This window comes from Pristis pectinata, chromosome 13 (assembly GCF_009764475.1).
Source record: "Pristis pectinata isolate sPriPec2 chromosome 13, sPriPec2.1.pri, whole genome shotgun sequence".
In the NCBI taxonomy this organism is placed as follows: domain Eukaryota; kingdom Metazoa; phylum Chordata; class Chondrichthyes; order Rhinopristiformes; family Pristidae; genus Pristis; species Pristis pectinata.
In genome coordinates, this window is record NC_067417.1 from 42,440,930 (window position 1) to 42,463,111 (window position 22,182).

Sequence of the window (22,182 nt, forward strand, 5' to 3'; positions counted from 1 at the left end):
TGTCCGTGTCCTGTGTGACCATCCCATGACTCTGGGTGTGCTTCGTCCTCCTTTTGCCTGCTCTCTGGGATCACGCTCTGGGGGAAGGAGGTGGCCCTGCAGCTACAGCCTCACGCTACAGCCTCCTGACACCGTCCCATCACCGGCTGACTGTTGCAAACAAAATGCTAATAATGAGAATTTGAGAGACCAACCTAAATTGGCAGGTATGAAGCTTCTCTTGACCAAGAATTGAAAGCAGCAGTGTGACCTCTGGCCTGGATTTTGTTGGAAACTCTTTCCACCACTCTGTCCCCTATGGAAGGCTTGCAGACCTTCACCAAACTGGTCACTTACTTTGCCTCATTGCTTATCTCGTAAAATGTAATGTTTCTTTTGGATCTGGTAATTTACATTTTGGCAATAGCCTTTGTGAACTGATGTGGTGCTGTTCAGTCACCAAATAAAAATCTCTTTTCCTTCTCTCTGCCCATCATAACCCACATTTAAATCATTACCACGACAAAGTCTCAGAGGTCATGGAGAGGTTAATCACTGACTGTTTTCAAGTCTGGATTAATTCAAGGATCTCTTGACATCCTGGGTTAATGTATCCAATTAATGTATGCCACTGCGCTCTGGTTGCAAGTTTCTGCATGGATTCTGAACCTAGAGATAGAGAAAGGCAGCAAGTCTTCAGCAGTAGTTTCCCAGTACATGCATGGTGCATGAATTATACCATTTATGATTAAATGACTTAAAAAAGAATAGATGCAGTTATAACAATGTATTGTAAAATTTCAAAGTAGCATTGACCTACTATAATTAACATGCATTTAATATGTAAATTGTAAAATTATATCTTTGCTGAGCTGCCAAGATAGAAATGTTCAGTTTGGTTCAAGCATTTGGCATAACCACGGGTGATTCTTTCTATTGCAGAATCGCATGCATGAGTCATTGAAGTTATTCGACAGTATCTGTAACAACAAATGGTTTACAGACACTTCCATCATCCTCTTTCTCAACAAGAAGGACATATTTGAGGCGAAAATTAAGAAATCTCCACTAACTATCTGCTTCCCCGAATACACAGGTAACAAGGTCACAGCCAGATCTTAGGGGATGGAGCCAGGTGGGTTGGTGGAGCAGAGGGAAAAATTAAAATCATTAGCTAAGTTATTGGAAGTTATTTGGTTTGAATTCATATTCTTTGAATCATGTGCAAAAGCACGTCAAGCATTCATAATCTCCATGTTCAAAAAGCCTACTTTCAAGGCAGCTGTGTCAAGAAACAGAACAAAAATATTGTTGGTGTTTGACCAACTGCAAGATGTCCAAAATAACCAGTGCTCCAGGCAGAATGGAGCACCAGGCAGTGCAGCTGCCTCACAGCTCCAGGGACCCAGGTCTGATCCTGATCTGCGGTGCTGTCTGTGTGGAGTTTGCACATTATCAATGCAACTGTGTGGGTTTCCCCCTGTGTGGTCATGTTTCCTCCCACATCCCAAAGATGTGTTGGTTGTTTGGACACTGTAAATGACCCCTAGTGTAGGTGAGTAGTATCAGACTCAGACCCAAGGAGAAATCTTCTCAGTCACTATCCATGTCAATCCACCCGAAGTCCCAGTGAAAGATTGGGCGAATCCCGCCCTCTGCAGAAATGCTGCTGGTGCTTTCATTTTCAGACATGTACTGTGTCTTTGCAAAAGATCTGGTAAAAATATTTCTCAGTCAGCTTTCAAAGAAGCAAGAAAAAAATAGAGCAAAAATGTGTTTTCAGCTTTTTCACCTAGTGTTTTAAAGCCTATAAATGAAAATCAAAAAGCTGCAGATGCTGGAAATCTAAAATTAAAACAGAAAATTCTGAAAAGACTCTGCACGCCAGGCAGTATCTGTGGAAGGAGAAACAGTGCTAATGATTCAGGATGAAGACCCTGTGTCAGAACTGATAATAACTCTGTTTCACTCATCACAGATGCTACCTGACTTGATGAGTGTTTTGAATGTTTTTTGCTTTTATTTTAAAACCTGCAGATTGATCTGAGAGACTGATGTTTGGCATCAGAAGACAGTATTGTCCAGAATAAGGAGAAAAAACTTTCGATGTTGCTGATGCTTTTTTACCTGTGTCTTTGTGTGTCTCTCTCTCTTTCAGGCCCTAGCATGTTTGCTGAAGCTGTTTCTTATATTCAGGCACAATACGAGAGCAAGAACAAGTCAGCGAACAAGGAGATCTACACACACATCACCTGTGCCACCGACACCAATAACATCCAGTTTGTTTTTGATGCAGTAACCGATGTGATTATTGCTAACAATCTGCGAGGGTGTGGACTGTACTAGAATCATCAGATGCTGTGAGGAGGGTATTTTTGCAGATAATTCTACCACTGGTTTTGCTTTAGAAGAAAACAGAACAGCCTATTATGCAGTAGCAGCTCGCGGAGACAGCGGAATTGGACAGGTTTTATCATCACTTGCATGCACACGTGAGACAGGGAAGCAGACACATGCTCCATAACCTTTAGGGCACAGTTATACTGCCACTTTTGCATTGATGTTTCAGGTGCCCTTCAGTGCCAAAGCAGTGGTATAACTCACAAGACCACTGACAGCAGTTCAACTCAGAAGTGGGGGGCCCCGGGAGGGAGGCCTCTCATCTTAGTTGGTGCTTGCATTGAGTGCCATATAATGTTTGCTCAGTGGTGTTGGCCCATTTCTTCATATATAACCATTCACATTTTCAACAATGCACATGTATATGCACATGCATACACATCTGTTTCCAGTACTTGGGAAACACACACATACACAGTGCATCCTTGTGTGCTTTTCTTCACAGTCAGTTTTGACTGCTTCTCACTCTCCTTTGCCTTTTCTCGTGGCGTTTTCAGTTTAATTACATTTACCCTTTCATTCACTTTACCTGAAAAGGTCATCATCTTGTTTTTCTTAAAATGCATATTTCGGAACTTGGAAACTATACTACTCAGTCACTTTTCAGTTTGATAGAGGAGCTGGTTTATTTCACTTTTTTGGTGCAATTGCTAAAACTAAATGGCAATTTAGTCAGGAAAATATTGCTCAAGGAATGTTGGATGGTTATCTGGCTCATGCAGGGATTACATGGAGCCTGGGCTTTGTCAAAACACAACTGACTGGATGTGTGTTATCTGGTCATTGTGGATCTGTGTTAGCTGTGTTGTCTTTCTGATTTGTGAGGAGCCATATCGTCTGCTTCATGTGGACCTGCATTATCGGGTCAGAAGGAATCACTGGAACTTTTAGGTTCATCCAAACAAAGCCAATCAGTACCTGGACCATGTGTAAATATGTCCATGAGTCTGCCCTCCTTGGGTTTTACACGGTTACAGCTGCAGCCTTAGGGTTTAGTATTTGTCGATATTTATTGTACCTGTCGTGGTCAGTCAGCTGTTAGTACTAAGGCACGTTTCGAAAACGTCAGTGAGAATCATCATTAGAGGCAATTGATTCCACTGTATTCACATCTGCTCTTAGAAAGAGATCTGTGCCAAAACGTGCAGATTATTTTCTGCCAATTAATCAAACTGCCAAATTGTCAAAATCTTAACAATAATCCTTTTAAATACTTCATAATTCTAACTGTGTATATAGTGTACTTTTTCCTGGATGTGAGAGAAGACCCAGTAATGTTACTTCTTTAATACTAAGTCATAATATATCCTAAAAGTCAGAAAGTATATTAAAAGCTGCAAAATTAATATAAAGATGACATATCAAAATTATTTAACAGCACTAAAGTAAAATAACTTTATTCCCGCCTTACATAGTTACAAGCCTGTCCTTTCAAAGGGGGCCGTTTTGGGAGATTTGTTATTACACCGAGCTTTTCTGCAGTGCTCCTCCCTCTCCCCAGGCAGAGGACAAGTATCCTCATTTCTGGAATAACTCCAAAACCATAAATACCATGTTCACATACTGATTGCAGAATCTGGGTTATTGGTTGCCTGGGGATGGATAGGTTTGGAATTGGCTTTCTTGGGTGGTTTTCAGAAAAACTGAGACAGAATTCGATTCTTTTAAGAATTAACAGGACTCCACCCAAACTTTAGGCGAGAAGTGGCAATGTGTTTTCATTGTTTTACTCAGTTATCCCATTTGAGTGATGCAGATAATTTCAGTGGGTGCTTATTTGTTCATCCAACAAGGTGGGGCACAGCACACCACTCTGGCTCCCAAGTAGCAACCAATTGGGTCAGTGTCTCTGAACCCAACATTGTTTCAGAGAAGGAAAAGTGATAGAATAATCCTTGGTCCTCCAAGATTCTGGAATTCTCATCTGTTCACTTCCTCTGACAATATATGTAGTCACAACAATAAGTGGCAGCACGTAACCAAGGGCAGCATTACAGAATGATTCAGCAGGCTCTGCTCCTGACGGTTCCATCCCATCTTAGAAACTTAAGGCAGTGATGTGACCACATGGCCCATTGTATCCATATTGCTAGAAGATGAGCTATTGATAATCAGCCTTACTGAGCTGTCCAACTCCTAGACCACAGCCTTATGTATTACAGCACTTAAAGTGCACAAGCAAATCCCATGTGAAAGCAGGGCTGGTTTCTGGTACTGAGTTGTAGACACCCACCCACCTACCCTCTGGCTGAAAAATAATACTTGAAATTTATGCACCTTGGCTATTAAGAGAAGTCAACTTCTATCAACTCTTTCTTGCCCCTCTGTAATTTTATACACCCCAACAAAATCTCACCTCAGCTTCCTCTGCCAAAGACAACAGTTCCTACTGATAAATCTTGCCTCCTAGCTAAAATTCTCCAGTTTAGGCTAAATCTACATTGTTCATCTGTGTATTCTCTCTAAGCTATCACATCTATTCAATAATGTGGCCACCTGAGCAATATTGTAATGTGACCCAACCATTCTTTTATGTACAGCTCTGGCACAAGCTCCACATCTTTCTTAACCACCTCATCTGTCTTGTCACTTTTGGGATTTGGGGACATGAAGACAAAGGTCTCTCTATTTCTCCATCCTACCAGTTACCATGCATTCACTTGGCCCCATGTCCTACCAAAAGTATTATCTTATAACTCTCCATATTAACATTTTTTGCTACTTTTCTACTCAGCTAATCCATTGACAATTTCCTGCAGTGTTAAGCTTTCCTCCTCGCCATCAACACATGCCTTTTTTTTCAATATTTTTTTCTTACTCTTTTCTTAGTTAACCTCTTAATCTTTATACATCTATGGAAGTATTTTGAGTTATCTTTGATTTATTAGCAAATATTTTTTCAGGCCTTTGCTTTGTTTCCCTAAGTCCTTTCCACTTTCAACTGTGTTCTTTCAACATTCTTCTACACTGTCTGCAGTATTAGGCTCATGATATCTGACATAGCCCTTTTTTGCCTTTTCCTGTCTGAAAACTTCTTAATCATGTCCCTGTACTTGTCTAAATTCTTAATTATATATCTCAAAAAGCAAGGGACCTATTTTCAAACCCCAGTGGAAATAGCCATCCAGTCATTAAAACTCCCATGTTCTTTATTTCCAGCCACTCAGCCAATTTTATACCCAACTTGCCACTTTATTTTGGATCCCATGGGATTTTGCTTTTCCAATTAGTCTGCCATGAAGGGATCTTGTCAAAATCCCTGCAAACTAGAATGAATATACCATAATCATTACAGAAAATGCTGGAAACATTCAGCAGGACTGGCAACATCTGTGGAGAGAGAAATAGCATTATTGTTTCTGCTCAATGACCCTTCTTGTTCTCCCTTCAGAAAATTCAAGCGAGTGGCTCAGACACGACTTTCCCTGAATAAATTCATGCTGACTATCCTTGATTAATTTGCATCTATCAAAATGATACTTAATGCAGTCGCTTAGATTATTTTCCCATTGCTTTGCCCAACACCCCCACCCAGGTTGGACTGACTGCTCCGTAATTACTCAGTCTAACCCTTTATTTTTTACAATGGTACAATACCAGCAGTTCTCCAGGACCATGCCAGTAGTGAAAAAGAATTGAAAAATGATGGTCAGAGCATTGCTATTTCCTCCCTCCCTTCTTCTAACAGCCTGGGATACATTTCATCCTAACCAACAACTTGTCTGCTTGCAAAGACCGCTAAACTCATTAACATTCCCTCTCTCTCTCTCTGTTTATCCCATCCAATATTTTATGCTGCTTCTCAGCCACAACATCAGTTATTGTCCCCTTCTGTGAAGACGGGTATAAAGTATTCATTAAGAGCTCTGCCCATGTCTTCCACCTTTATGGTCTAATAGGCATTTTTTTTTCTTCATTAGCCTCTTAATCTTTATACATTTATGAAAGTCCTTAAGTTTTCTTGATTTTATTTGCACATATTTTTCAGGCCCTCTTTTTGTTTTCCTTAAGTCCTTTCTCCATACAACCATGCACTTTCAAAATTCTCCTATGCTTTCTGCAGCATTGGGCTCATGTCATCTGACAAAAGTCCTGTTTTGCTTTTTCCTATCCTGTACACTCCTCGCATCCCATGGGGCTCTGGATTTGGGAAATATGGGAACATATTTACTTTGCACTCTCAGCATCTCCCTCTTGAGTGCCTCACATTCCTCTCAAGTATCTGATTCCAATCCACTTTTGGCAAATCACATCCCACTTAGTAAAATCAGCCTTTCCCCATGTGGTACCTTTCACCCCAGACCTTTATTTGATACATTTGTCCATGATCACAATAAATCTACCTGGAATTAGTGGCTACAAATATTTTTGGTGACAGATGAGAAAGACCTGTCACCCTACCCATTGAAAACCTGGGACATAGTGGAATGCTGGATAGTGTTCAGATTGTGACACCATTCATTTGCATCAACTTTTTAATAAAGGACAATGTCTATGAGAATGGAAAAGAATGATGCCACAGTATAGGGTTGATACTGATTCAAGTTCTGTGTTTTGAACTAGGACAGTGATGGAAATTGCTTAATGGTAGTGAATCTTGTGCTGTATGAACTAGAAACAGAACCAATATTGGTAGCTCAAGAATGTTGAGTATTACAGCATACCATGGGCTACAAGGAGAGTTTGGCAATAGGAGCAGGTTCCAGAAGATGGGTTCTATCTGGTTTCCCGGTGTATTGATGTTCTCTGGGGGAAGAGGGTAGAGCCTGTGTTGTGGGTATTGTAAACCAAAGCCATTTCAAAGATAGATCTTTTGGCAGAGAAACAGCTTTATGAATCTGTTATGGGACATATGCAGTGTCCTGTAAAGTTGCTGAGATAACCTATGCCATTAATTAGATGACTGTCACCAGTTGTCAGTATTATTACAGGTCATCTACCAGCTTTGAACCACTCATGTGGGTCTGCCAGTTGCTGTATAAAGGTTCTGAAAGCCAGTTTTGCTCATTTACCATCGAAACTTGTCTATTAACCCTGTAACACAATGGTATTCCTTTCCACAGTATTAACCACAAACTGGGTAACATCTAGTTATCCAGTACAATAGCATTAATAGGGGTGAAGCACTTCAGGTAAGTGAAGCTTGAGGAACACAAAAGCAAATTTTTGTCCAAAACCTCATAGTAATGAGATCCTCACTCTTACAGTATGTGCCGATATTTAGTGCCAATCTCTTGGTCATCTCTCTGTGGGACAAGGAACCATAACATGGTTCAAGTGACTGCTTAGGCTAATCTGGTACTTTATTGCTAATTACACATAAATGACATAGTACTTATAATAATTTTGTAACAAAGTATGCATCTGTTTGTACATTAGCTTGTAATTGTTATTTATTTCTGTTGTTAATGTATTTATTAGTAAGATGTCAATAAAGTGCCAGCTGTTTCCTAGTGTATGCATTAGTCTCTCTTTGTGTCTGAACTAATGATGCTGAACACGTTCTTTATATCCTTCGGACCTGTGATTCTGAGGTGAGAGACCTATTTGGACTTGCTTCTCTAATCTTCAGGGGATTTAATTAGTGAAGTAATCTTGGTCTTCAGATAGCTTCTGAACATCTTGTAGTGCAGCTTTGTTTGATATATTTGTGCCTACTAATGACCAACCATCATTACTAACTCAAGTGGGATATTTGGACTGCTGTCTATAGTTTGCATTATCAATATTAAATACTAACATGCAGATTTTATTTATTCTTTCTCAACAAGTGCACTATTTTACTTGACTTTCTCCTTTCTCCTCTTCCTTATCTGACCTTTTACAGGACAATCTTGCTAACATCTAATGGAATAATTGAATGCAGTTGTATACCCAGTGTAACTTGAGAGATTAGTTGCATCTGGTGTTGGAGGAACCAGTATGATATTTGATATCCCAAATGGTGATGAAATTCAGTCAAATGATATGTCTGTTATGTATCTGGGGTACACATGTACAACACAATAGGACTGCCTTCTCTTACGCAATATATTGTTTACTTTGATGTCCATTGAAAGATCTTTTTGAATGGATGAACTGATTAGTTCAATTGGTTGGTTTCTATCCATTCAATGAAACTGAAACCATTGCTGGTTCTATTAGATTGTTAATTACAAGCAGTAATGGCATTTACTGAAGGTTATTACATTGCAGATGTAATGATAGTCCAGAAAACAATGAGAGTTTGTTCTCCTCTGTGAATGCAAGGTTATCTCCTACAACTTTTGGAATGATTGGACAGTAGTTGGGGAGAGGGCAAAGGATATAATCCAGCATAAACCTTATCTCTATACATCTGGAGGCTCGCCAAAGGATGTTGCAGCTTTCCTTCTCACTGCTTGACTATGTGTTACCACAGTGTCCAAACCTGAGATGTTTCCCTCCAAGGTCATTGTGCCCGAGGCAGGTTTCCTGATAGAAAGAAGTGTTATAATTGGGTTGCATACCTTGGGCTTAAATCTGCCCAGGCCAACTGATCTCTTGGCTGACCTACCAGGTGAGAAGTCCTGGGTATTAAGCAAAGTGCCATCAAAGCTAAAGAAAAGCCAGCTATCTTGTTAAAGGGGAAACTGTTAAGCAAAATCTGAAGCACTGCATTGTCAATGAAAATCAAAAAAAACTGCAGATGCTGGAAAACTGAAATAAAAACAGAAAATGTTAGAAATGGTCAGCAAGTCAGTCAGCATCTGTGGAAAGAGAAACAGAGTTAACAATTCAGGTCGGAAATCCTTCAACAGCACTGGAAAGAAAGTAAACAAGTTAGTTTTCATTTGTAGAGAAGGTTTGGAAGGGATGGATAGAATATGGTGAATATCTGTATTGTCAAGATGTGGCAAACAAAATGGCAGTCATTGTGCGTTTTGGTGTTGCATGCAGCAAGTTTAGTGGCTGCCATGATTCCAATTCTCCATCTCCCCCACCCAATTGATCCTATTATGTTTTAACCTGTGAAGGTTAATTTTGTAAATTAAAAATGACCCCTTTAACAATCACTAAACATGGTGATAAGAACAATGAAGTGAGTGAAAAAGTATACATTTAGATCAGGATTTTAATAGGGTCTACAGATGTCAACAGAACAGTGCTAAATTCATGTGTTTCTGCAATAAGCAACAAGAGAATGCTGAAAGTTTTAGGTGCTCTGTGTGTGTGTGTGTGTGTGTGTGTGTGTGTGTGTGTGTGTGCGCGCGCGCGCATGCATGTGCAAAATGTCTCTCCTCCTAAACATTCAATTGCCTGAGCTTGTTTGAGTGCTTATCTGTATCTAACATCTATTTGGCTCATATTTATTAACCACACTCGTTCATACGGTTTCCCCTTTCTGATGCTAACGAATCCTCCTTTCTCTCTTTCTCTTCTCTCCCTTTCCCTTGCTGCAGAACCGCATGCACGAGTCTCTTATGCTGTTTGATTCCATCTGTAATAATAAGTTCTTCATCGACACCTCCATTATTCTTTTCCTCAACAAGAAAGATTTGTTCGGTGAGAAGATCAAGAAGTCACCTCTCACAATCTGTTTCCCTGAGTACACAGGTAGGAGTTTTACTGAATTAAACCTTCTCTTCTTTAATCTCTCTATCAGTGTTTGGCTCACTGTGTGCACGTTTGTGCATTCATTCTGATCCTGTCTAATGAATGACATCCCCTACTTTCAAAGGTACTAACCCTTTTCCATGTCATATTTGAGGGGTCCATGTCCTCAGGAGTCTCTGGTCTGCTAACAATAAACATGTGTGTGCAAACAGTGGAACTTCTGTGGCTGCAAAATACATTGGGGCTGGCTGGGTGGAGTTGAGGCTGTGGGTGGAGGGAAGGGCAGTTTAGGTTGTGTGTTGGATTAGGGAGGAGGATTTTGCAGATCTGTGACCCTACCATATACTCAAAGAGTTTGAGGAAGCTTTGGCTTTATGTAAGATGGATGACAACCAATCAGCATCACATTTTAGAACTCACTAACTTCAACAGAAATGGAAAGCCAGGGAAAATGTATAACAGGCTGCCAATGGGCGAACAATCATTTTATACTTTCACAAAGCTTCAGAACTTACCCCCCGTGAACATCACATGTTGAAATACTTAAGAGATGCCGATGGAATAAAAGCTGTGGAGGATTCATGAACCATCAGACGGTGTTCCTATGTATCTTAGAAAACAAAATATTAAAATAGGGTGGAAATATTCGCCAAGTGAGGCCATATCTGGAGAAGAATTCACTTTTCAACCAAACTGAATGACAATGAAATACAATCTTGTCATAATTTGCTGGTGTCATTGTATACCCGTGCTTTCTTGTGCATAGCTGTTTATTTGATCATGTTTCTGTATCTTTGTGCTATATATATGTGCTTGTTTCAGTATACAAGGGGTGTGTGTGCGTGCACATTTGTCTGCTTATATTGAACTGCAAATCTGCATTTGTGCATTTATGTAAACATCTGGATACATGTGTTTATCTGCATATCTCCATCTGCGCTCATGTTTTCTTGATCCCACATCTATATCCATATGCGCAAACAGTAGATGATTACATACTTGATTCTTTATATCTGACCATATGTATATGTTTGTGCAGTAGACAGTGGTCAGTCCAAAGGTCACTCATACCTGTCATGGCATCCCTACGGTGTCTTGCTCAGGTGATGGCACAATCTAACAGTTGTCTGTGGCTGCATCAATGATGTTGCCTCGAGATCTTGTGTTTGTGTCTCAGGTGAAACCTGGTGTAGGCAATTTTGTCAGAAGCAGGGCTCCAATGGAGTTAGCTCTCCCTGCTCCCTCATTGCCAACCACAGCTTGCCAGAGAATTGCACCTTTATTGAGCTTGGCATTGAAGTCACCCGGAGGATCAGGGTTCCAATGTGGAACAGGGTTTTCTCAAGTCGGGATAGAAATTCTCCTTGGCCATGTCCATAGCTTCCAGGATCATGCTGTAAGTACTGATAACCATAATATGTTGGTTCCACTGAAGAGTGAGCAGGAGGGTGATAAGATGTTCTCAAAGGGAGTCCATGAGGCACCAGACCAGCTTATTCTTTATGGCAAAACCCACTCTTTAAAGACAGTGCTCCCCTTCCATTTCACCCTTCAGGGGAAGGTGTCACTTGTTCTTTGACTAGTCATCTCTTGCCCATCGGTTCTCACTCAGGGCAGTGATGTTAATGTCAGAGCATCGAGTACCAACACCATAATAGCGGGGCAATGCTCTGGTCTGTCTCTTTTGCTTTGTCCTGAGGGCCCCGACCTAACAGGTACCAAATTTCACTTTGAAGAGTGAAAGTTGCCTGTGTGTGAATTCCTTTAGTTCTTTCTGGCCGTTGCACACCAACTAAGGCAGAGTGAGGTCACGGTCCTGAGGCAAGGGGTCAAAAAACTGGAGACCAAGTTCTGCTGCATGGACATTATCACAAAGGCTGGTAGGAAGGGCTGCGCGCGCGTGCGCGCGCACGCACGCACGCACGCACGCACACACACACACACACACACACACACACACACACTTCCCTCACGAACCACCCACCCCTTTACCTCTCTTGATCCTCCCCAGTTCCAAATCTCTTCTCCTCGGTAACCCCCACCCCCTAAACTCCTCCACTCTCCGAGTGCCCTCCCTCCAATCCTTTCTCCTCATTCTCATTTCTCTGAACAAAAGCAATGCAGTTGACAGTAGGTTTATCCTGGAGTAGAGCAAGATTGTAACTGTTTCAGACTCTCTTAAGTCCATAGGGGACAAGCCACGCCTGACCTTCCACTGGAAGTTTTGTTGGCTATAGAAATGTGTGTCCAGAGTGCACTTCACCTCAGTGACATCAACATTACTGCAATGCCCACTGTTAGCCTTCCAGCTTGGCTTTCAATCTCAATGTTCTGAAAAAGATTACACTTATGGGTCACTCAGAGAACAAGCAGCTTTACTAACACCGTTTAACCTGAAACCACTTTATTTAAAAAGCCAATCACGACAGGTGTACGGTATTGAGACAGATCAATTTATTAGTGCATGCTTAAGATCAAACAGTGCACCATTACACAAAGGACTCGACAATGCTATTTAATAAGGATCATATATGAAAATTGTGATCCTAAGGCCTTTGAAAACAGCATTAACGCACCACACAATACAGAGTTAGCACTCCTAAAAAGTAGAAAAGGAATTCCGAGACCAGAGATTAAAAGGAAAGCACAGAGTAAAGTGAGAACAAACAATACAAAACTGTGAGGAAGATAAAAAGTGTAGTCAGGTCATTAAAAGATTGACTAAATGGGATAAAGGAGTGGTTGAAAAAAACAAGCGATGAAGAACTGGCTGGGTGGACAAAGGGAGTATGTTTTCAGAATGCTTTTAATAAAGTGTCCAATAAAATTGTATCTCATGGTGCATGAGGAAATGAAGAAAAAGGAACCGAAAATTGGTGACAGAAAGAACACAAGAAGTAAATGAGTGAGATTCAGAGAGGAGGAAGGTGGATGTGGTGTCACCTATGGCCTGTTGCTGAGTTCCCTTTGATACATAGATGATGGGCTTGGATAAAAGGAGTAAAATCTCAACTTTCACTGATTAAGCAAGAAGTTTGCCGAGGGAAATTCGCTAGAGTTTGTTAAAAAATTATGGATGTTTTAACAGGAAGGATAGAGGAATTCTCGTGGCTAAAGAGTGATTGATATGAGGCCATCAATTTATAATGTCATGAAGAGAGTAAGGGCAGAGATTTTTGGTCTGTAGTGCGTCGAGAGTTGTGGGGAACAGGCAAAAGAGTGGAGTTGAGGCCAAGATCAGATCAGCCAAGACCTACTTGAATGGCAGAACAAGCTAAAGAGGCTGATGGGCCTACTCCGGTTCTGAATGCTTACACCCTTATATTGGGACATATATCTTTGCATACAGAATTGCTGGAATCCTTTATCACAGGGAGTAGTTGAGGCAGTAACCAATGCACCTTTTAAAGGAAAGTTGGTTAAATATTGGAAGCACTGAAGGATGTAGGAGTATGGAAGAGTGCAGTCATACGTTTGGATTGCTCTTAGCAAACAACTAGCATAAACACAATGGGTTGAATGGAATCCTTGTCTGCTGCAAGCTTTTACATATGTATTATAGGAGGATTTCTGGCATGTATCTGAGCCTGTATTTAGCTGGGTGACTGTTTCAGCATCATATGGTTTATCTGAGTGATTGTATTTAGAAGGGAGAAGCAGGGAGGTATGTCTTCCTCCACATCACTGCCCGGAACATGTCTTCAGAATGATGGTCACACCAGCTGCTGATATTCAGTGGGACAGGGAGCAAGCAGCCTTTGAGATTCAGCTGCTGTGGCTCAAACTTACCTTTACACAGCTCTTGCAGTACTCTGTGGGATGTTGTAAAATAAAGGATGGCAAGATGGCAACCTGCTTTGCATCCCTCCTGGCTTTTGTTTCCAATGAAAACAATTAAGCTGCTAATTTGCAATCACCAGTGTTACATTGCCACACAAAATCAAGGATCCAGCCTCTTGAGCACTCATGAGCTGCTAATATGCAAAGTAAAGCTGCCAGCTCACTGAGAACAAGTTTGAGTACTCCAGCAACAGGTATTCCAAGGTTGGGTACGAAGAATTAATGCTAATTGATGTGATTAATGCAAAGCTATGTGTTTATTACTCTGGTTATGTCTCAGTCCTAGCCTCAGAGATCATTTCTTACATATCATGTATAATTCTTTAAAACAATGATCCTTTATAATCTTTATAAGGATCATGTTTGGGAATAAACTAACACAGTTTAAATCCCACAGTGTTATGTGTGTTTAGAACTGGTTCTGAGGTTTAAAATAATGTTGTAAACATTATTTATCAGCAAAATTCAGTCTCTTCAAATGTAAATTTTTAATTCATCTTCATATAACTGAGGCTTGGGGACTTAAGTGTAGAGGTGTGAGACAGCAAGAGAATGAGCTAAACTGGAGCTTCGCTGATGACTGTTGGTTCAGCCACTGAGTCAGAATATGGCCCACAATAACTTCCACTCTTGTAATATGAAAGAGCATCTGTGACATCATGCAGCAAAATATTCTCAGGGAGCTGAGATGATTCCAGAGCATCCTGACAATAAACAGTTCTGCCAAAAATATTAAAAGTCCACAATTTAGACTTTTCCCTTGACTGGATATGCCACTGTTTCCATTAGGCAGCCTGAAAACTGGCATCTGAAAACTCCCTGCACTTAGGACTATTCTTTTATAACCTCTGCATTGGTTAGTGCTCTCTCTGATTGAAATCTTTACAGTCTAGCATATTCACATGTTCACTGTTTAATCTGATTTCTCTTTTTTTCAAATTATTATTCATATATGGGATATGGGATATGGGTGTGGCTGATAAGGCCAGTGTTTACTCCCCATCCCTAAAAGCTCTTGGGAAAATCATGACGAGCTAGCTCCTTGTGCCACTGAAGAATGATGGTGCCCCCACAGTGCTATTAGGTAGTGAATGGCAGGATACTGACTTGCCAACTATAAAGAAATATTCCTCCATGTCAGGGTGGTTGGGTGGAGGTGGTGAAGTCCCAATGTGGTTGGCTGCTCTTGTCTTTCAAGGTGGTAGAGATTATGAGTTTGAAACATTCTGGGCGGCACAGAGGCACAGCAGTTAGCAATGCTACTTCACAGCTCCAGAAACATGGGTTGGATCCTGACCTCAGGTCCTGTGTGGAATTTGCATGTTTTCCCTCCTCCCACAGCCCAATGACGTGCTGGCTGGTTGGTAGACTGGCCACTGTAGATCACCCTCAGGGTAGGTGGGTGGCAGGAGAATCAAGGCAAATTTATGAGGGTGTGAAAGGGGAAATGGGATTCGTGTAGGATCAGTGAAAGTGGGCTTTCAATGGCTGGTGTGGACATCGTGGGCCAAGGGGCCTATTTTCTTGCTGTATGACTCTAAGTGTTGGCAACTTGCTATTATGCATTTTTCAGATAGTTCACACCGCAGTCAAGCATTGCTGGTAGTGGGGGGTGTAAGTGTTTAAGGTGTGATTGAAGTCTCAGTCAAGTGGGCTGCGTTGTCCAGCTACATTTTTCTATTTATTCATTTTTTGAGATCTGGGTGTGGCTGGCAAAACCACACTTATTGCCCATCTTTTATTGCCCTTGTGAAGGTGTGGAGCTACTTTCTTGAATCACTGAAGTTCTTTGAATGAAAGTACTGCCACAGTGTTGCCAGCCAGGGCTTTCCAGCATTAAGGCCCAGCAGCACTGAATGACAGCACGCAAGTGGTAGTGTTCCCATGTCCTTCTTCTTGGTTGTCGAGGTGTGGGAGGTGCTATCACAGCACATTGGGCAAGTAGCTGCAGTACATTTTGTAGATGGTATACACTGGAGCTACTGGAGGGAATGAATGTTTAGACAGGTGGAGGGGATACCAATCAAGCAGACTGCTCTGTCCTGGATGTTTTCAAGCTTCTTGAATGCTGTTAAGGTTGATAAATGGAGAGTATTTCATGATGTCCCTGATTTCTGCCTTGTAGGTGGTGGTAAGGATTTGGGTAAAAGGAGATGTTACTCGATGCTGGATACCCAGCCTCTGACCTGTTCTTGTAACCTCAGTATTTATATGGCTGGCTGGTCCAGTTGAGTTTCATTTCATATTTATATTTCCTTACAATGTAGGAGGTGATTCAGCCCATTGAATCTATGCTAGCTCACTGAACAATCCCATAAATCCCTCTTCCTCATGCCCCTGTAACCCATTCTCTCTTACATGAAGGGTAGGTAATTAGAATTAGTCTTCTTAGAGATAATCATTACCCAGATTAATGTGGCTACCTATCAGACAGAATTTCCCCAGCCAATTTACTTGTAATACTACAATGACCAAGGAAGCCCATGTTACTTGGGCTATAAGAAATAATCACAAGTTACCCCAACTGCCTGTGTTATGGGGGTTTTACTTGATTTATCAACATTTTCCATATTTCTTTAATTACAGTGCATTCTATTTATAAGGTGCTATGTCAAAAAATAATGAATACATACTGTCCGCTAAATCTGCAGTGACACTAGGCCCAATGCGGAGCCAGGGGGTTTCATGTATGGCTGAGTTCAAATCCAGAAGACTACTTTAAGGAGACTTGCAATGATTGGAAGGGGAGAGATGCCAATAGCAGCAAACAGAGCAAATAGCCTATAAATCGGAAGTGAGATAAGATTTTGAGGGATACATCCACTATCCTACTGACCTCATAATTCTCATTTGTTGAATTTAGGTACTAGCCATTTAAATAAATTGGGTAGAATTTGGAGCAGTTAATCAACAGCATCTAAACTGTGTCACATAAAGATAAATGTGGTCTAGGAGGTGACGGCTTGGCATTTAATGTTGTTTATTGCCAGTCTGCTGGAGTAGGAGAGGCATCTAGTCAACTGGTGACCATTCAACGAAGCCAAAGAGGGAGAGAGGAGCTGTCTGCTCAGCCTCTGGCGGTGTTGGACAGTTGAGTGAGTGTGGGGTAATATCAGTGTACTTCAGTTGTCTCTAGGCAGTGACAATGCCCTTTGGTCAACAAACATAAATGTCATGTATAAATTTGCCATAATTTATGAAAATTGATGACTCTTGGGAACTTGACCCAGGACACCTGACCTCAGGCTTCCAGATGTGTGTGTTTGTGTTTACATCCTGTTGAGGGGTTGTGTGTGCGTGTCTGACAGGGTCTGTGCGAGCGTGCCTAACGTTGAGGGTATTTATCTGTGTAATGTGCAGCCTGAATGGTTTTAAAATTTCCCAGATGCCCTTCCCATTCATTTTACAGCACACACCATCACCAGGTACCACCAGGGGTGGGGTTGCCTGTAAGGAAAGACCTAAATACGTTGATAAATATAGCTTCACCACCTGAGCATGTCCCAAACCACTGAGATATTTTTAAAGTATAGCTACTGATACAATATTAGCACACAGCAAGCTTTCACACACAGTAGCATGATAATAATTAAATAATCTGCTTATTATTGAAAATCAAAAAACTGCAAATGCTGTAAATCTGAAATAAAAACAAAAAATTCTGGAAACACTCAGCAGATCAGGCAGTATCTGTGGAGAGAGAAACAGAATTAATGTTTCAGGTTACAATATGAACACCAGTTTTTGGTTTATGTTGATTGAGGTATAACCATTAGCCAGAACTCCCATGCCTTTCATAATCATGCCTTGGGATATTTCACGTCCATCTGAAAAGGCAGAAGAAAGTCTCTTCAGTGACTGATCCAAAAGACAGCACCTCGACAAAGCACCATCATTTCCTCAGTTCTGCACTGCTGAGAGTCAACCTCACATGCTAGGAGTGAGTCTTGAATCTATGACCTCCTGCTTAAGGCTGCCTTAAGTGAAGGGTTATCTGTGCTGGCAATATATGGATTGCCTGAGTCTTTGGTGTCAGGGGTGCCTATGTAGTTGTATTCTCAGTGTGTATGTGTCTTTGTGTGTGCCCTTTGTACTGTGTCTGGATATGTAGTGCCTGCACATCAGTACTGATGGCCATTCATTTCTGACATCCCAGGTGAAAGCCCTGCACTTTGGCCTTTGCGCCAGGGTGTTTCAAACCATGTCCATTGTGAAAGGCTATTACATTTAAGCTGATGGAGATTCAGGAAATATCTTTGGAATTGATGAGAAGTTATCTAGAGAAAGCTTCCTATGCCCTGGTCATTGCTACAGAGCAATACAGTTGTGATTAGGAGTCTGGTTGTTCAGAAGATTTTGGCCAAAGACAGAACATCTGAGCCGTGGTGTCACACATTGACTCTGATACACTAAACTCCTGTTCTACTTCAGTCTTCCCCACTAGATTCTGTACATTGAAGGTGTAACTTAAATCCATCGTGAGGAGAATAGTTATCTCATAAAAATATTCAGGAACAAGGCTTAACTCTGTTTCTCCCTGGTTCCAGCAGAAAGCCAATAAGAGGGTAGTAATTCTAGAGCACATTCATCCTATGCTGCTCAAGTACTCTGCACTGTGGACAGCATCAGATGTCTTAACTGGAATGTGCCAAGAAAGATGTTTCTGACATTTGATGCTGAGCATGCCAATTAACCAGAGAAAATAAGGGGCAGTTTGTGTGAAGAAGCTGTGCAGACTTGATTGCATGTTAATTAAACTAATTTGTACAGTTGCTATATTGATAATTTACAACAGCTGGGCTCGGTCATCCTAAGAAATAAAATCTGGAGTCAGAAATCAAAAACCAGCCTTCTGGAATACATTGTCATTGTCAGTGAAACACACTTCATTATTACAGAAAAAGCTGGGGATACTCAGTAGGTCAGACAGCATCTGTTGAGAAAGATTTTCTCCTCATTTTTCCAGTTCTGGTTAAAGTTCATCAACCTGAAAAACTAACTCTGTTTCTCTCTACTGATGCTGCCCAACTGACTGAGTATCCTCAGCAGCATTTTCTGATTTTATTTCAGTTTTCTGGCACTTGGAGTTATTTGCATTTCAGCTCCTCATTATTACAATAGCTTCCAGTTATACACTTGCATCCCCACCTCAGACAACCATGGAGTGAAATTGTTCAACATTTCTATTTTTCTTCTCCGAATATGGCTGTTCAGCAGTGAATCCGACCACACCGCCAAAGCACTCAGTCACACCGTCTGGGTTCTGTTCTTTTGATAAAGCTCTTTTTTTCGTGGATAAATCATCCAAGATTTCAAAGTCTTCATGCAATCTCTTAATATCTATAAAACAGGTTGCTATCCAAGTTCATTTACCTCACTGGTCCAGCATCACAGATCAATGATCAACAATTCCTGAACTCGCAACCCATGAGGTTGATCAAAGAGTGGTTGAGTTGCCGTGTAATTTACTGTCTCACCACCTTAAAAGGCACTGCAGGGATATTCAGTTGCTCAAATATGACTGTGTATTTATATTGGAGTTAAGATTGATCCAATCTTCATTCAAGTAGTGGGTGGTGGAGCTACCAAGCCATTCTTGGCTCTAATTGGGGTACTTCAGGGGCAGGCACCGTAGTGTAGCGGTTAGCTTAACACTATTACAGTGCCAGTGACCCAGGTTCAATTCCGGCCACTGTCTGTAAGGAGCTTGTATGTTCTCCCCATGTCTGTGTGGGTTTCCTCCAGGTGCTCTGGTTTCCTCCCACATTCCAAAGACGTACGGGTTAGGAAGTTGTGGGGATGCTATGTTGGCGCCAGAAGCATGGCGACACTTGCGGGCTGCCCCCCAGAACACTCTACGCAAAAGATGCATTTCACTGTGTTTCCATGTACATGTGACTAATAAAGAAATCTTCAATGAAGATCCACAGAAATGTTCATCATACATTGGGCCTACACAGGTAAGGACACCAGATTTCCATCCCCAAAGGACATTAGTGAACCAGGTCAGTTCTTATAACAGCCCGATGCTTTCAAGGTCATCGTTACTCCACATTTATTCACTTAACTAAGACACCTCTTTGCAAGTTGCTCTCTGCCATCAGGTATCACCAAGAGGGGCACAGGGCAGTATTAAAATGCTGGTACAAGTACTCCAGGAAATAGCTAACAGCTAACATGGGGCGTTGGGTGTTTTCATCATTATGTTATTGAACTATTGGTCAGAAGATGTGAAGTCAGTTGCAGCTGGGGAAGTTCAACATGTCCAAGCACTGCACAGCAGCTCTCACCAAAGGGAACAGGATGCCGGAGAGGGCCACCACAGCAGTAGAGTACAAGTTGGAGGGAGACAAACTGATGTTGGTTGGTGCTCTGATCAGACCTCACAATAGATATTGTGATTCATGTGTTACACAGCAAAGGAAAGGCAGGAAGAGAAACAGGATTTTCTGTCCATGGCCTGTCAACAGCTTTGTATGGAAAGTCAGTAAGTATGTAATGTGCCTTTCCTTGTGCTGAAGCCTTTTTCTTCCCATTCCACCCTTGCCCTTAGGCTCCAACACTTATGAGGATGGCGCAGCCTACGTTCAAGCACAATTTGAGAGCAAGAACCGCTCTCCCAATAAGGAGATCTACTGCCACTTGACCTGCGCTACAGATACAGGCAACATCCAGGTGGTCTTCGATGCCGTCACCGACATCATCATTGCCAACAATCTCCGAGGCTGCGGCTTATACTGACTTTACTGTCTAGAGGCAAATTTGGTGATGATTATTGAATGCAAGTTGGTAAATAAAGGCATAACGTATATAATTCTTTTTAGTTGTTATCATAAGCTGCCAACAGAACTAGACTCCTGAAACCCGCAGCCTTATCACAAACTTGTATACGGTTAACACCTTACTTCACTTTAAGAGAAATTTTACAAAAATCTATAAAAAAAACCAAATCCCCCACCACCTCCCACCAACACTGGAAGACGAGCCCTTTGACTGGTACTGTGTCTGCCTGTTTTTAACACTTGACTGTGCTCCGGAACCTGTGTGCCACTTCACCTTCCAAGCACAAGGCCGAGTTTCCAGTGTTTAGTTCCGTGGCAGCTCTTTGACTAATATGTTAGGAAACCTGAGGACGCACAGGACAGCACCATATCAGCTGCATTGAGCCTCCCTCTTCACATGGTGGAATGGAACGGCCCTGAGTTAAGCACAGCAACAGCCTTGGAGCTTTCCACTCCAACCGAGGGAGGAGAGGGGCTTCCGTTTACTAAAAGCTTGAAGGTCTACTCTTGCCAGAGAAGTTTTATTTTGTTTTGTTTCGTTGACTATCCTTACCAGTGCCAACCTGTCCCTCCGTCCCTCTCCTTACCTCTTCCCTGTGGTGAGCTTGTGAAAATGGCTTAGACAAGTTGGTGACCTGATGTTTCTCCTCCTCCCTCCCCTCAGAGTGTGCATGAAGAATCTCTTGCGTGTTTTGTGTGACGGGAAGGTTCCCCCCCCAGACTATCTTTCTGCAGACTGTATAATGGACTATCCTGGTGCCCTTATGTACAGATAGCATGATCTTTGGCCTTTGTGAGACACAGCCTTCCTACACGGTCAATTCAACCTTCTGGAAACTGAATGGTGGTTGTGTGTTTCAGTAGAATGCTGTAGATCTGGTTTTAGCCCAGTCTTTAAAAGTAGAAGCTAAAATAATAAATTATTTAAAAAATCCATTTCCTGTGCTTTGTAGCTTCAAAAGGTCATTTTCCCCCTTTTTTTAAAATTCAAGACATTTTGCTGAGAGGTTGTGTACAACACTTGGATTAGTTAACCCAAATTAATGTTTTGGATTATACTGGTTCAGCACTGCTTCAATTACTCTTTAGCCACATTCTGCATTTGCAACATCTTTACTAGGCCTGGAGTCCTTCAGCACGCACTATGGACCCTGACTGTCTCTTGAGACAGTGCAACTGTACAGTAACAAGGAAACTCTGTTTAGACTTCTTAGTTCTAATTGTATTGGGATTAAAAATATAATTAAATTTGTTCACCCTCCAGGTTTGTATAGAAAAGCACAGCTCTCACTGGCCAAGTAGGTGCAGTAAAGATGTCCCCGTTTTACAATATTTGCTATGATACTGTGTAATATATAAGTTAGGCTTTATTTCTTTCTCAGTGAACTTCTGTGCTGCTATTTCTTCTTTTTAGTGAATGGTGTTTTCTCCTGTGGGATGTTAGTGACGCAAACACCTCGAATGTAGTGTTTACATTAAAGCCACAGTTTTCATGACCAATATTGTTTGTCATTTCCTAGTTTGATTGAAACAAGGCTGCACCCCACCGTCTCACTCTGAATAACGCGTGACCCTTAAACGCTGACAGTGAACCAGCTTGTAGGAA

At 41.5% G+C, this 22,182-nt stretch overlaps 1 protein-coding gene across 2 annotated transcripts in view; it reads left to right on the top strand.

Annotated features, from left to right (window-relative positions):
• LOC127577119 (guanine nucleotide-binding protein G(o) subunit alpha) overlaps positions 1–22,072 on the top strand; it is a 219,203-nt gene extending 197,131 nt beyond the window's left edge. Inside the window, exons 7-8 of one of the 2 annotated variants that reach the window (XM_052028020.1) lie at positions 922–1,075; positions 2,138–7,815. In XM_052028020.1, coding sequence (XP_051883980.1) covers positions 922–1,075; positions 2,138–2,325 — 342 coding nt within the window. In that variant the 3' untranslated portion in view covers positions 2,326–7,815. Of the gene's footprint in view, positions 1–921; positions 1,076–2,137; positions 7,816–9,800; positions 9,955–20,347 lie in introns of those variants that run through there. The other variant, XM_052028019.1, reaches the window with a different exon arrangement.
• The last annotated feature ends 110 nt before the right edge of the window (positions 22,073–22,182 follow it).